At 34.1% G+C, this 15,294-nt stretch overlaps 1 protein-coding gene across 6 annotated transcripts in view; it reads left to right on the forward strand.

The window, feature by feature from the left end:
- LOC126762923 (3-phosphoinositide-dependent protein kinase 1) overlaps positions 1–15,294 on the forward strand; it is a 115,149-nt gene that overhangs the window by 77,751 nt on the left and 22,104 nt on the right. For all 6 annotated transcript variants that reach the window (XM_050479975.1, XM_050479971.1, XM_050479970.1 and 3 more), the window contains 2 exons: positions 1,638–2,088; positions 2,185–2,610. In XM_050479975.1, coding sequence (XP_050335932.1) covers positions 1,683–2,088; positions 2,185–2,610 — 832 coding nt within the window. In that variant the 5' untranslated portion in view covers positions 1,638–1,682. The remainder of the gene's footprint in view (positions 1–1,637; positions 2,089–2,184; positions 2,611–15,294) is intronic.

A 15,294-nucleotide genomic window follows, 5' to 3' on the forward strand; every position in this document is an offset into this window, starting at 1 on the left:
AACAAAAAAAGGTGGGCGTTGCTAACTAAATAACGGTTTGCGAATTTCTCCGTACGAATTTTTCACTGTAAATCAGCGCAAAAAAGACGATAAATTGCATAATTATTTTGTTTTCCGCGAATTGTTATATAAAATGTTAACCTTGTGTGCGTGTGCGTGGAAGAAACCATATGAGCGCCATAAAATGCGTAAATATACGCAAAGCGCTTGTTAAATAAAAACAATGAAAATTGCGAAAAAAGAAAGCAAATTGTTTATTTTGTTCTATAATCCACCCACTGCGCATAATTATAAACCTGTGTACCTACAAATTAACAAAAAACTGCCGTTGGTTATATTGTTTCACTCTTTCAAGCAACGCTCTCTTTTTCTTTCTTCGCATACAATTCCCATGGTTTTTGGTATGCTGCTTCTGCTTCTCAGTAATCTCAACACGTTTAAATCAGCATTTAGTCTCACCAATCGTGCGGTAAATGAACTCTTATGCGGGGATCCTTGAACCCGTTTATGATTTATGATATTCTGTTTCGGGGTTCCCACTTTTAGCCTTCGTCTTGCTTCGCCCTTTGTTTCGCAGCATCATAACACACAGCTTACTTGATCAGCTGCACGGTTTAGTTCTTTGGATTTGTTTCTTCTCTTCGTTCTAGCATTTTTTGCTCTTTTTTTACTATTATTTTTTCTTTTTTTTTACCTTTTAGTTCTTATTTTTTACGTTTCTTCCTATTGTAGTCCACGTTTTAACTTCATTTTCGTAACAGTTGTATTTACAACTTTTTTCCTCAATAATATTGTTCGTGCGATTTTAAAACCATCATTATCTTTTTGATTTCATCATCAGCTATTTGTTTTGTATATCAAACACTTGTTTTTAACGCTTCCATTTTGCTTTGTAATTTCTTTCGCTTGTGGATTTTATGATCAAAGCAAATACAATTTTTTTTTTGTATAAGCCTATGAAATTAGTTTTATGATATGTTGTTGTAGACTGTTTTTCGGTTTTGAATAGTTGTTTGCCCAACAACGCAAAAGCAACATCGCGATCAATGGGAGGCAGCCATTCATTAATCAAACGTTGGGGTTGTGTAGAGAAGCATATTTATAGTATTTTGATTAGATAAATGCGTGAAGTTTTTTTTGAAAATACGCACACACATAAAGCAGGTGTCTAACAGTTGTTTTGATACTAAAAATAAAATATATATATTTTTTATAAAATTGTTGATATTTATAAATTTTTGAATTAAAAAAAAATTAATATTTAAAAAATTTTGAATTTTTATAAAATTTGGAATTTTTATAAAATTTTGAAATTTTCTAAAATTTTGAATTTTTCTAAAAGTTTGAAATTTTAAAAAAATTTGATTTTTTTTTAATTTTGAATTTCTAAAATTTTGTATTTTCTATAATTTTGAATTTTTTTAAAGTTTGAATTTTTTTAAAATTTTGAATTTCTATAATTTTGAATTTTTCTAAAAGTTTGAAATTAAAAAAAAATTTTTGAATTTGTAAAAAATTTTAATATTTATAAAATGTTTAACATATCCAATATTATTAATATTTATAAATAAACAAAATCTATGAAATAAATACAAATTATTAACAAATTTTCAAATTCTCTCCTTCCGCCCACACAGATAAACGGTCAACAGCAGCAACAGATCCTGTCGCCGTGCAGCACGATGCCAGCGATGCCAAAAGAAAAGGCCACCGCAGTATCGTTGAGTGAGAGCAATTTCACCGAATTGAAATTTAAAGAATTATCCCTGAATACAACAAACAACAGCGCCGCCACAATGGCCACCACAGCAACAAGTCGCATGCATCAGCATAGCACACAGACACCCACACATCATTTACCTGCAGCAGCCGTACAGACAACAAACACAACAACAGCAACAGCGCCGTCAGCCACAACCACACAACAGCCCACAATGCCACATCATTGGAGCCAACGCCAAAGCCAACAACAACAAATGGCACAGTCACAGTCGCGCAACAGCCTATGTGGCTGCGGCAACATCTCGGCGATCATACCCGAGTCAGTGGGCAGCTTAAATCATGGCAGCAGTAAATATCTAACAAATGGTAAGCGTTCTGCATACAACAACAACACTTAATAATATTTACAATGTTTACTTACTTGAAAATTGTCTCCGCGCTCCCTTTCTCCCATCTTTGTAGGACATTCATCACCTTTGGCCGCCGCTGTGGCCGCTGCACAGCAGAACGGCGCTACAACGCCGGAACACACGCCGACATGTTGTCGTTATCAGCAACACCAACAACAGAATGGCTACGACAGCGTCGAACACCAGCAACAACAACAATTGCCACGCACATACAACAACAATGCGCTAGCAGGTGGTGGTGGTAGCAATGCACCACCCACCACCGCCATCAATATATCCGCCTCGGCCGCCGCAACACTCTCAGTAGCATCTGCTGCCAATATCGGCTCCGCCGGTGCATCCACATCGCCCACAAATGTCGCCGTAACGCCGCCAAAGAAATCGCCAAACGACTATATTTTCGGCAAATACATTGGCGAGGGCAGCTTCAGCAATGTTTACCTCGCCGTCGATGTGAATTCGAAACGTGAATATGCAAGTAAGTGTACAGCAATAATTATTATTTAAATTTAAGTCAAATACATACATACATACATACATATGTATGTATGTACATGCTTGTAGGTAGGCGCAAGGTTGCGTTTGTTTTAAAGAAAATTTTGGTCTGAAAATAGATTTTCATGTTTTAATTTCAATTTTGGGTTAATATTAAATTGAAAATTTTATTTTTGAAATAAAATTTTTTTCTTAAACATTTTTTTTTATATTTTTTTAGATATTTTTTTTTAACTTAAAAAAAGTTTTTTTTAATTATTTTAAATTTTTAATTATTTAAAAAATTTTTTTAATTATTTAATTTTTTTTAATTTAAATTAATAATTTTTTTATTGTTTTTTTTTTTTTGGATCTTAACATGTTTTCTTTTTTTCAATCCGATATTTAGGTTTAGAAAGTTGTTCTATATAAAATGTTTTTTAATTTTATTTCAATTCAAATGTAAATTCAATTAATTTTTTCATGCATTAATTGCAATTTTCTGTCTGTGTCTGTGATGATCAAATTATCAAATTGTACATACACTCGTACGAATGTTTGCAAATAATTACACGCGCTTATCAGCAACGGCCGCTTACAGTGTGATTGACAGATACAATGGCAGCGAAGAAGTAAAATGCAAAGCAAATAAATTTTAAAACAAAAAATACAAACGAAAATATAATATTCTCAATGGGATTTTTCCATCTACAACTCGACTTGTTTATTTGCGCTTGGCGCCAATAAAGCGGCGCTGCACAACAACAGCAGCGTCTGCAACAACAAACGCGAATTGCTGTTAAACAAGCGAGATGAAATACCAAAATTGACACGAAAAAAAGGTGTGCAAACAAACAACTGCCATTGGAATTGAAATGTAAACGCTGCCACTACATACATACACATAGATACACAAACATATCTACACATGTGTAAATATGTACATATATTTGCTTTCGACTGAATCCAATTGTAGCGCTTGCTATTAGCCGCTTATTAATATAAGCGCTAGTTGTGTCAATTAGTGTGGAATGTGGCCCGATAGTTAGTCGATTGGCCAGCGCTTAGTTTAATGGACGCTACTACTGATTAGCCGATATCGTACCGCAAGCTGCTAACACTTGATCAGGTGCTAATTTCAGTTATTGTCTGCAAAAGTAATCGCTAGCGCGCTTAGTTGTACGCTAGTGAATGCATAATATATGAATATCTGTATGCAAATATGTATGCGTGCTTGTAATTGTGTGGCATTAACAAGTTGTTGGCCTTCTCGTCGATGTGCCCACAAGCCTTTTGCCAACCAGCTGACTTGACTGGGCAGCGTCACAGCAACTTTTATGCCACTACAGCGCGCATTCAACACACTCACACATCATTCACACTTGTGACTAATTGTGAAATTCAAATAAACGCCTATATATGATGAAATTTCAACTGTTCAAGTAATTTCTGATTCATACGCCACGCTGATAAACGCGCTTCCACCACTTGCTGCCGCACTATTTGTTTGTTTGCTTGTCTATTAATACACCGAATTTCTATGTGACGCGTGGCGCCTTTTAAGTGCCATTATCAGCTATACATTTTCTGCCAGATCACATGCCGGCGCTAAAATGTTTCAATATCTTAACGTGTTTCTGCTTCGTGCGTTACGTGCGAAGTCTTATCGCCACGCATTAATCGGTAGAAAGTTCTATCTGCTTAGTGGTCTTATGTGTGATCACAAGCCCCCCACTACTGCTCCAATATTCCACTATTCATAAAAAGTTGTTGTTGTCGTTGTTGTTTTTTATTAGTTTCAACCTTTCACTCTTAAGGAGGAGATCGCGCTGGGTTTCCCCATTGACGTATACTCATGCGAATGAGTACTGGTAGATTTTACTGTTGTTGTTGTGGCAGTTTTATAATTGTTGTAGCAGTTTTTATTGTTGTTGTAACAGTTTTTATTGTTGTAACAGTTTTTATTGTTGTAAGCGTTTTTTTTCTTGTAGTAGTTTTTGTTGTAACAGCAGTTTTATTGTTGTAACAGCAGTTTTAGTTGTTGCAGCAACAGTCTTTTTGTTGTAACAGCACATTTGTTGTTTCAAAATCAGTTTTTTTTGTATCGGTAGCTAGTTAGCTAGCAGCTAGCCAACGAGCAGCGGCCGAGCGCTAAGCAAAACACGCGAACCACACTGCTGTCCGTGCCATTAGTGGCTTTTTTACGATCATTTTGTGACTGCCGTACACGCTTAGATAACTATTATTTTGCATATTTTTGTATTTTATTATATTTCCATAGGCTTTATGACGATGATTTTGCTTTTTTTAGTTGTGACTTTTGCTAATTTTAGACTGATTTGCCTTTTCCTGTTTGTGTTGATATTCATGCTGACGTTTCGATTAACTTCAAAGCATACATACAGACATATAATCGAACACACATACAGTTATGCTGACTTTAGTTAGTGTCAACAGGCTTTCTCAGTCAATCGAACATCAAAAACAACATTTCAATGCGTTTTATTGAATATTTGTGTGACGTTAGTCAAAGCGGCTGCGCAGCAGCAGCGCCGCTTATCTGCTGACGCCGCTAATCGTGCAAATTTCGATTGAGTTTTCGCGATAAGCAATCACGAGAGTGTTTATTTAATATTTCATTTAAAAAATATTTATTTTTCTCCTGTTTGTTGTTTATCGCATTAGAAAGCCCACACACACACACACACATACAAACATGTGCATAAGTGTCGATAATACAAGCTGTTTTCCCCCATAAACGTAATTTATTAACCACTTAATGTGAATTTTTTGCATAGGCATTAATACATACACATACATTCATATATTTGCATGTATGTACATATGTATTTTCAATGACCGTGTCTATTTATTAGCAATATGATTTTCTAATAGCGATGTTTTCGCTATAAACAAACTCCAACGTAATGTTTTTGCACTGCCACCTGCCCAGCAAGCAGCAATGCACGTACAAAATTACATGCCCACATGTAAATATGTCTACAAGTAATAATAGCTGCCATACATGCGTGTGTATGTGTTTATAAAAATGATGTTGTTGCCATTATTTTGCACAAATAAATCTGTTTACTTCAATCAACACACGGCACGAGAAAAATAGGCGCACACCAGGCGGGTGTTGAGCCGTCAGCGGGTGTTAGCAGCGACGACAGAGACCAATAAACGACGCAAGTGTCAGCAAAAGTCGACAATGGTCCGTGTGTTGGTGCGCAAAGAAAGTGACAGCCTCGAAATAATAGAAATAATATTGTTGTTATACTATATACATATTTTAATATAACTGTATGTCTGTACTTATGTAATATATAGAAAGTATGAGCACAATAACAATGTCAAAGTACGAAACTGTTATCAAATCCGTAGGCAGCAGAGCAATTATCTGCTGCATAACACATGTGTATGGTAGAGTATAGTATGTATGTATATATGTATATTTATAAGCATACTATATTCATATTTACATGCTTTTGTAATATTGTTTTTGTTTTTTTATAACAATTACACACGCTTATTACAAAATCGCCAACGTCTTCCATACTGGTTTATTACTGCTTTGTATTGCATCTTTAATTTTATACCCTGAACAGAGTAAATTGAGTTTGCCACGAAGTTTGTAGCAGCCAGCAGGAAACTTCGGTGAACTTCGGAGACTTCAAAAGTGTATAAATTACTGATCAGCATTACAAGCTGAGCCGATTTAGCCTTTACCGAGTGCATCTGACTGTATATAAGCGAATTAGTCACTCAGTTTTTGAGATATCGTTCCGAAATTTTGCACATGTTCTTTTCTCCTCAAGAAGCTGCTTATTTGTCGGAACCAGCGATATCTGCCCATTATAGCGTGTGGGCCTCATACGAACTTACCGGTCCAAACAAGTCTTTGTATGGGAAACTTTTTTATTTGGCAAAGTATCTTCATGAAATTTGGCTTGGATTATTGTCGAAAGCAAAACTGCAATCTCCGAAGAAATTATTCTCATCCGATCACTATAGCATATAGCTGCCGTACGAACTGACCGATCAAATTCAAGTGCTTGTATGGAAAACTTTTTTATTTGGCAAGATATCTTCACTAACTTTGGTATGGAATACTGTCTATGCCTACACTGCAATCTCCGAAGAAATTATTCTCATCCGATCACTATAGCATATAGCTGCCGTACAAACGGATCGATCAAAATCAACATAAAGAACTTTCTATTGCCTTTTTGCAATATGCACTGCCTGTGAAGGGTATTATAGCTGCGCTGCGCCGATATTAACTTTTTTTTATTCCTTAATTGTAATTAATTTTCATAAGAATCGTTTATGATGTGTTGTGCAGCATGTCAGTGCAGCAACCGGTTCCAGCAATATTTTTCATGTTTATAGCTAATCTATCTTCTTGTGTAAATACTAACATACCTACGTGCACATTTATATGTACTAAGTAATATGCCGCCTGCAAGTAAATCATGCTAGTAGTAATATATAATTACCTAACATACATGCATACATATGTACATGTAAACAAACAATGCACATTCATAAAAATAAGTTGTTGGTGTTGTTTTGTTCATAAAACTAAGTAATTGCAATTCATTGCCGTGTGTTTTATTTTTACAACCTAAAATCCAACACCCTCCCAACGTTCAACCATACTTCGCTCACACACTCACTCACTTGCTCGACGCCCGCTGATTGCTTAAAATATCGGTGCTTACGATGACAATTGTTGAAATGGCGACACGTGTAGGCGATAAAAGTTTTGTTTTCCTTTACACTATTATACACAGAAGTCACACTGACATATTTACAGTAATACATACATACAAACATTTTTCAGTATGTACATAAATAAATTTTGCTTGCTCACACAACTCTTTCTCTCGCCCTCAGTGGCTCCTTCGTCTGTGCTCCCCTTTGTTGTAATCGAGCACTTCGCTATCTCGAATAAGTACATACAGACACTTAAAATGTGTCGTCGCTCTGTCGAATATTTATTCTAACGGAGTTTTAAGTTGTTGAAGTGTAGTGTAGCCGCTATTTTGGATAATTTCAAAGTGTCAGCATTGTCATTATTACATTAACTTGCCCCCACAGACGCGCATACATGTATTATGTGTATGTACATTTGTATGTGTGAATGTGGCTTCATTCATACATTGTTGGTTTGTTGTGTCCCCATTTGCTCAGATTTATTTTTGTTTTTGTTGTGTTTTCTTCACAGCAAACACTTCGTTTTACTTCCCAGCTGCTTAACACGTTTACCCTCTTCACACTTTTATACCTAAAACGTTGTGTGTTAGCCAGCAATTCGGGTATGTAATTAATGTTTCGAAATCAACAAAATTCATTAGGTCTGTAGCAGCAGTTGTTAAAAGTTTAAAATATTTTATTAGAAAGTTGTATTTTTGTAATTATTTTTTGACCTCTGAAAGTATGAAATTCATTATTGTCTTGACTTTGACTTTGTCGCTTACGTAGTACGTACATAAGTATCAGTCCACTAGTGTTCCCCGCTTATTACTGCGTGCCCCCTTGCCCATTATTTAACTTTTTTATGATTTAATGCATGTGCACTACAAGGCTTAGCTCTAAGTTTTTTTTATGCTTTTAAATTTTTAATGAGTTTGAGCAGTAGTACATACTGTATATACTTATATAGTATATGAAAATGTATATACATATATTTGTGCGTGGTGTGCACCAAAAATCAATCAAATTTGCGTGTAAAGGGTGTTTGTGTAGGTGTTTACAAAAAACTTTAGCAATACTTTCATTGAATACAACTATATTGATGTCGGTGAATGAAAATACATCGATTGTATGAATATTTTCCAATATTAAAAAATATAATATTCATTCATAATTAACTAACTTTATTGTCAAAGCTCTTCTGAGCGCGTATTCATCGTATCGACGAACAAATATTTTTTTATTTATATTTAAAATGTTTATAAAGCACCACTTTTCCACACATTTAACCCTTTACTTACGCACTGAATATGCCTGCGTGTACATAAAGTCTGTGTCTGTACTTAGCAACGCACTTGTTTTTGTTGCTCGTTGCTGTTTGCCTTTGCTCACTTGAATTTCGCCAACTATTCGGCATTTCATTAAAATTGTCAAGCCAGCTTTTTGACTTGCTTAGAATGCCGGTGAATTTTTGTTGTTTTTGTAAATTTTTTTGGTTAGTTATATCATAGTTGCGGTCGTACTTGGACTTGAGGCTGATAGCGCTGCTGTTGAGCCGGTGTTTAGCTGACTTACGTGCCAGCGAGCATGTACGCACAAAAAATAATAAAAAAAATAAAAAATAGTGGAATAAAAAAAATATATAAAAAATAGTGAAATAAAGCGTCTTGAACAGCAACAATGGTGACACTATTGGGTAGCTTTTCATATATGGTCGACTTCTTTTATTGCTTGGTAATAAAAATGCGTGCATACATACATACATACATACATGCTTAATTTTTGATTTTATATACATACATACATATGTACGTATGTACATATGTACATGCATACTTATTTATACATACAAAGTATACATATGCGTACTTTATTCTACTGCCTTCTTTCTCCATTGCCTTTCGCAACGCCGCTTGCTTTTGCTCTCATGTTCCCTTTGCATACACTTTTTGTTCGCCTTTTTGTTGTTGTTCATACAAGTAATGTATAAATTACCAAAAAAAAGTACTAAAAAACTATTTTCGCTACTCAAAAATTTTCTGCAAATATACATACATATATGTATGTATGTATGTACATATATACATAAGTGAATGATCCCTTATTTACATACACATGCTACAAACCTTCTTGTGGAATTTAATAAAAGTAAAGTTTCAGAATAACTGGTTTAAAATAGCCGTGGTTTGAGGTTAATATAAGAAGTATGCATAAAATTTGTCGAAAATAGCAAAACAAGTTCTTTGTTTTTGTTTGGCCACGGTTATCTCTTAGTGCCATGTGCGTCATAGAATGGATTATTCATTGCGTTTTTTTGCGTCTATATGTTTTTTATTTTTTATACATTTTTTGAATTTAATGTTTTTATAATTTTTATATTTAATTTTTTTTAAATTATTTATATATTTTTTAAATATTTATATTTTTTTAATTATTTAATTTGTTTTTTTTTTTTACTTTTTTTATTTTTATTTTTTTATTTATTTTTTTTTATTTATTTTTTTTTTTTTTATTTATTTTTATTTTTTTATTTTTTTTTTTTTTTTTTTTTTTTTTTTTTTTTTTTTTTTTTTATTTTTTTTTTTTTTTTTTTTTTTTTTTTTTTTTTTTTTTATTTTTTTTATTTTTTTTTTCGCTTTTTTTTCTTAATTTGTATACTTTTTTCAATCTTAATTTCTAAAATTGCAATAACTTTTAATTCACGACACCTGCGCACATACTTCATTCATATATTTCAACAAGTTTGAGCGCCTCTCTAAAGCCTCTTTAAATCGCATATCAGATTTAATAAATTAAATTTGAAAAATATTTCTTTGTTGTTTTGACGCTTGCCACTTATAACTGTCATTTACTACTCACTTTTTATTGACTTCGTCGTCGCTTTCGTCATTTACAGCTACGCTGACGCACGATAAACCATGCAGACGAATTTGCTGCGCTTCGCACGCGCACACACTCCACACATGTGTAGCCTGCAAATTGATAACAATTTTATAATATTTAACTGCGCGCGCTTACCCCCTCCCTATTCAGCGCCTCAAAACACCAGACAACAACCATTCATGCCTTTGTAATTTTTATCAGCACTGCGTTGGCTGTATTCAGTTTTTACAAAAGCAAAAACAGTAATCATTTATTTTTTAAAAATACACACATTCATAGAAATATTTTTGCGTCATTCACACATTTGTTGTTTTTGCCATTTGCGTATATCCATAAATGCTTGAGCGTTTGTCTACACCGCAAATGGCTGACGCAGGCCGATGACGACAACGATGCCGCGGCGATCAGCCGGTTTCGGTTGGCACAAAGGTGTAGACCTAACTAGCGCTAGCCACAGCTGACGTTTTAGCTTTGGATTTGTGCTGCGCGCCCGGCTGACAGTGCGCCCCTGACGTCCGTCCATACATATACACGCTCGCACATATTTTGTCACATGATAAACGGTTTGCGCAGCAACGCATGTATCTCAGGGTAGTGGAGACTAGATAAATTATAGGTCTTGCGCTTGTGTTGTACTTCCTAGGCCTTCAAGGTCCCAGTGGCGTGTCCGGAGTATGGTCGGCACTTAAGTTACGCGCTCAATTGCGTCGCTGTGTTTTGAAATGAATATTTTCACAAAAATAACTACAAAATGCCTCGTCTGTGCCATAATTAGACATCGTTCGCTATCAGTTACACCATTGCGTCCAAACATTGTCTGCTCTTTATCGAAACAAATTGCAGTTATTACGCCTAAAAGTCGGTAATATACATGTGCGCGTGTGTGTGTGTGTGTTCGTCTTGTATCGCTTGTTTGCAACACGTGCTTCCGCTGCGCTTTTATCATGCTCCGCACTGTTGCATTCCGCAGCAATGTTTTTCCCGCCATTTTACATGCATGCTCCACGCACACATCCAATACACACACACACACATATGTACATACATATGTACATGTCTGTATGTATGTTTGTATAGTTTTGTAATGTTTGTCGCTGCTGTTTCTCCTCGCACTTAATTTTCTATTTTCGTTTCAAGTGCATTCCAAGCAGTCTGTGGACTCTGGCCGCCCGCCCGCTCTCTTGCAACCGCTACGTTTATGTATGTGTTCTTCCTTTGCTACCTTTTGTCTAAATGCATGGTAGTGTTGTTTCTGGTTTTTTCTTTTTTGTTGTTGTTTTTGTTATTGTAGTTGCTTTTGGTTATTATTGTTGTTGTTTTTGTTATTGTTGTTGACTCACTCACAGCCGTCTGTGTTGTTTCGGTTGTTTATAAAAGCCGTTGGACCGCCTGCCTGCCCGCCTGCTGATTGCTGCCTTTGAAAGTGCTGCGCTCTGCCCCTTCTTTGCAGCTGTAAGCTATTTCCCAGAATTTCCAAATGATTTTACATTAGTAGCGCTGTTGAAATGTTTCTTTTTTTTGATTCATCGTTTATCTTCTGCTTCGTGTGTGTCTGGTTTTTTGGTGTATTGCTGAAAGGAAAGAAAATGTTTTAAAAATCTCATGGATTTTAAGTCGATTTGTTGTTTTTTTTGTAATTTTTTTCTGTAATTTTCTTCTTTTTTCTATTTTTTTGTAGTTTCTTTTTTCTATTCTTTTTTTGTATTTTTTCTCAATTTTTTTAATATTTTTTTGTATTGTATTTATCTTTATTAATTGTTTTTTATAATTTTCTTTCTAAACTTTTGTCTTTTAATTTTTTATATTTTTTAATTTTTATTTTATTCTTTTTTAAATTTTTTTTAAATTTTTTTTTTTTATTTATTTTTTTTAATTTTCTTTTCAATTTTTCGTTTTTTTTTTTTTAATTTTTTTTTCATACTTTTCTTTGTGAGTTCTTACTCAGGCATCTGCCTTGCAAGTAATCCATCAGCGCGTTAAGCACATAACGGCTAAAATTATTTGGGAATAGCAGCGTCTTGTGTTGAGTTTCTAACGCGTCGGTTCAAATCTTCTCGCTTGTTTTCTTTGTTGGTTGTAATTTTTTTTCAATATTTGTAAATTTAAGAACCGTTGTTGTTGTAAGTGGCAACTGTACACATTTTTTGAGCTGCCTTGTAATAGTTTTGGGGGTTTATCACTACTGCATGGGATAGTGATTGCTGTAGACAACTTGTAACTCAACTTTGTAGAAGAAAGAACACGCTGTAGATTTAGTGTCTTCGCGTGTCACATGAATTTTGAAGATTTTTGTCCATTAAAAAGAAAAATTCGAGAAATTCGAGTTGTACATGATGCTATGCACATAGTGCAGCGTTGGAAAATATATAAAGTTGGTAGAAAACGCAATATGCTCAGACCTAAAAAATATTTGAGGTTATGATTTTTATTCTTTAAATTTTAAATTGAAATTGTTTCCCATTTTATCTCATTCAACGCCAGTTTATTGTCTTTTCCTACACTATGCACTCAGCCTTGTCACTAAAATGTGCCAAAAAGCCAGCTGAAAGCGTCTCAGCTTGCTTACACACCCTAATGCCTCAGTGCGTTGGCGTTAAGCAGCTTTTTTAATTTCATTTATGACTCCTCTCGTTTTTTTTTTGTTTTTGCATAATGTCCGCTCGCATATATTCTCGCATGTGCGTTTTTCTTCTTCTTCCACCTTTTTTTAGTGCAGTCACAGACTGTATGCAATTCAGCGCGTTTATGAAATTTAATACACACGGTTTTTCGAACTTTGTCCCTCACCGATGAATTTCAATTTGGGTCATTAACCTGCGTTGTCGCATGAAATTAAATGCACGTGAGTGTGTGTGCTTATGTGTGCGTATGTCTCGCTTGCATTTCGTTAATTTCTCGGCTGCTTCGGCTTTTTCAATTGGATTTTTATTTATTACTTTCCACTGTCCTTTGAACATTTTCATTAGTTTTGACCACAAACACACACACACACACACGCAAACACACCTTCGTAGTATGCAGTTCACCCACACTCAAACAGCAGACCCTGACTGTCTGCTTGGTAGTTGGTTGTAGTTGTTGCAGTTCATCATCATATTTCACGCTTCTTGTGTATACATCTGTAAGCACCTGGTCTGTGTGTCGTGCGTCTCGTCTGTCTGCAGGACAAAGACAAAGGAGAAGACCACTGCGTACTCTTTGTTTAAAAATTTATATATACGAATACAGACGTGTGTAGGAAGCTACCTGCCTAACTGCTGGCGCATTCTGTTTTGACTCTCCCACAATATTTATGACTGCTTTGTTAGTTTGTTGTTGTTGCAGTCGTTTTTTTTTTGTGACTTTGCTCTTCGCTGCACTGTCTGGAGTGTTGTTCGCCGTCGATTAACATGTTTCACTTAACCTTTGGCTTTGCGGCGCTTTGGTCACTGCGCGTCAACAGCTGCAGAATGAGGACAAGCGCACAAACGGACAGACGGACAGACAAACAGATAGCAGCGACAGCTGTGCGCTGTTGCTTCCCTCCTTCAAGTTTAATGGCTGTATTTAAGTCTCTAAACGTTGCTTGAGTCCTCAATTGCGGTGTCCTTCATTTCACATTCGAAGCGGCAAACAATTGCGCGCACATTTAATTACAACAACTTGCAGTTGTTGCTTTTGTAGAGCAACTCTGAGGTATAACCTTCAGTTTTGAGTTTGCTATTCTGCGTTCTGCTTCACAAAAAAACAACGCGTAGAACAAAAACAAAGTGTAGCGGAAGTAAAGTAACAACACTAACAACAACACAATGTAATATACATACATATAGTACAAAGCAGCAGCGCAGCGTTTATGATATTTAAAAAATCCTTTGCGTGCAGTCAATATGTCGCCGAAAGGGCAATAAACTCAGCCGCGTGTACGAGCAGCAGCAGCAACAACAAAACTACTAATAAAGTAAAGAAGAAGTAATCCAGCAAATGCTTGTCAAACGACAACAGTTGTGTTGGCTTTGTTTGAGGAAGCAAGTCTTATGAGTCACTTTTTCGGCAGCGTTCTGTTTATTATTACATTTTTCTTGTTTTTGGAAGCGGTTTGGTTAGGGCCTGCTGCGAGAAGAAGGCGCGTAAAAGGAAGCAGCAAACACGCTTGTATTGATTTGCTTGAGCCTAGTGACGTATGCTTGACTATATATTTTATGTTAAAGCAAATTAAAGTGATGGTGTAAACCTTGTGGTCTAGTCTAAATTTATGCGCTGGAAAGTTAAGAAACTTGCCTTGTAGTATTATTTTCGACTGTAAAATACTTATTTGAAATTAAATTAATTTTTCATGTTTTATTTTTAATTTTTTTTAAATAATTTTCAAAATCTCTAATTTCAAAACTTTTTTTAAATTTTCCAAGTTTTTTTTTGTAATTTTTAGTAATTTTAAATTTTTTTTATTTTACAATAAATTTTATAGGCTTATTTTTTTTTCTTAATTAATAGTGAATAAATATTATTTTTAAATTTTTTTTTAATAATTTTAAACTTTTTTTAAATTTTCTAATTTTTTTTTTTAATTTTCAGTAACTTCAATTTTTTATTTTACAATATTTTTCTTATAAATTTCATTCTTTTCTCAATATTATTTAATTTTATTTAGGGTTTTTTATTTAATTTTTGACAATAATTTTCAAAATTTCAAAGCTGTTTTTAAATTCTAAAAATATTTTTTTTTAATTTTCAATAATTTAAATTTTTTTACTTTACAATATTTTGCTTATAGATTTAATTTTTTTCTCAATATAACTACTATATTTCATTTATTATAGTTTTTCTATTTTTCTTTTACAATTTTTACTATAATTTTTAAATATTTTTAATTAATTTTTTTTCAATCATCAAATATTATTTTATTTATTTATTTTTTTTTTTCAATTATCAATATTTTGCTTTTATTTTATTTTATTTTTTTCCAATTTCCCACATTTCTTTTACTTTTTTTTTGTATGAAAACCTAACAAAAGTTTTTTTTACCAAATGGTCCTCTAAAAGTTCAATAAAGTTTCTTAAAACTGCATAACTTTTTTCCATTTCCAACTCTGTGTCACACCATTGCAGCAACAACAATGCAAAAATGCAG

This window comes from Bactrocera neohumeralis, chromosome 6 (genome assembly GCF_024586455.1).
Source record: "Bactrocera neohumeralis isolate Rockhampton chromosome 6, APGP_CSIRO_Bneo_wtdbg2-racon-allhic-juicebox.fasta_v2, whole genome shotgun sequence".
Classification (NCBI taxonomy): domain Eukaryota; kingdom Metazoa; phylum Arthropoda; class Insecta; order Diptera; family Tephritidae; genus Bactrocera; species Bactrocera neohumeralis.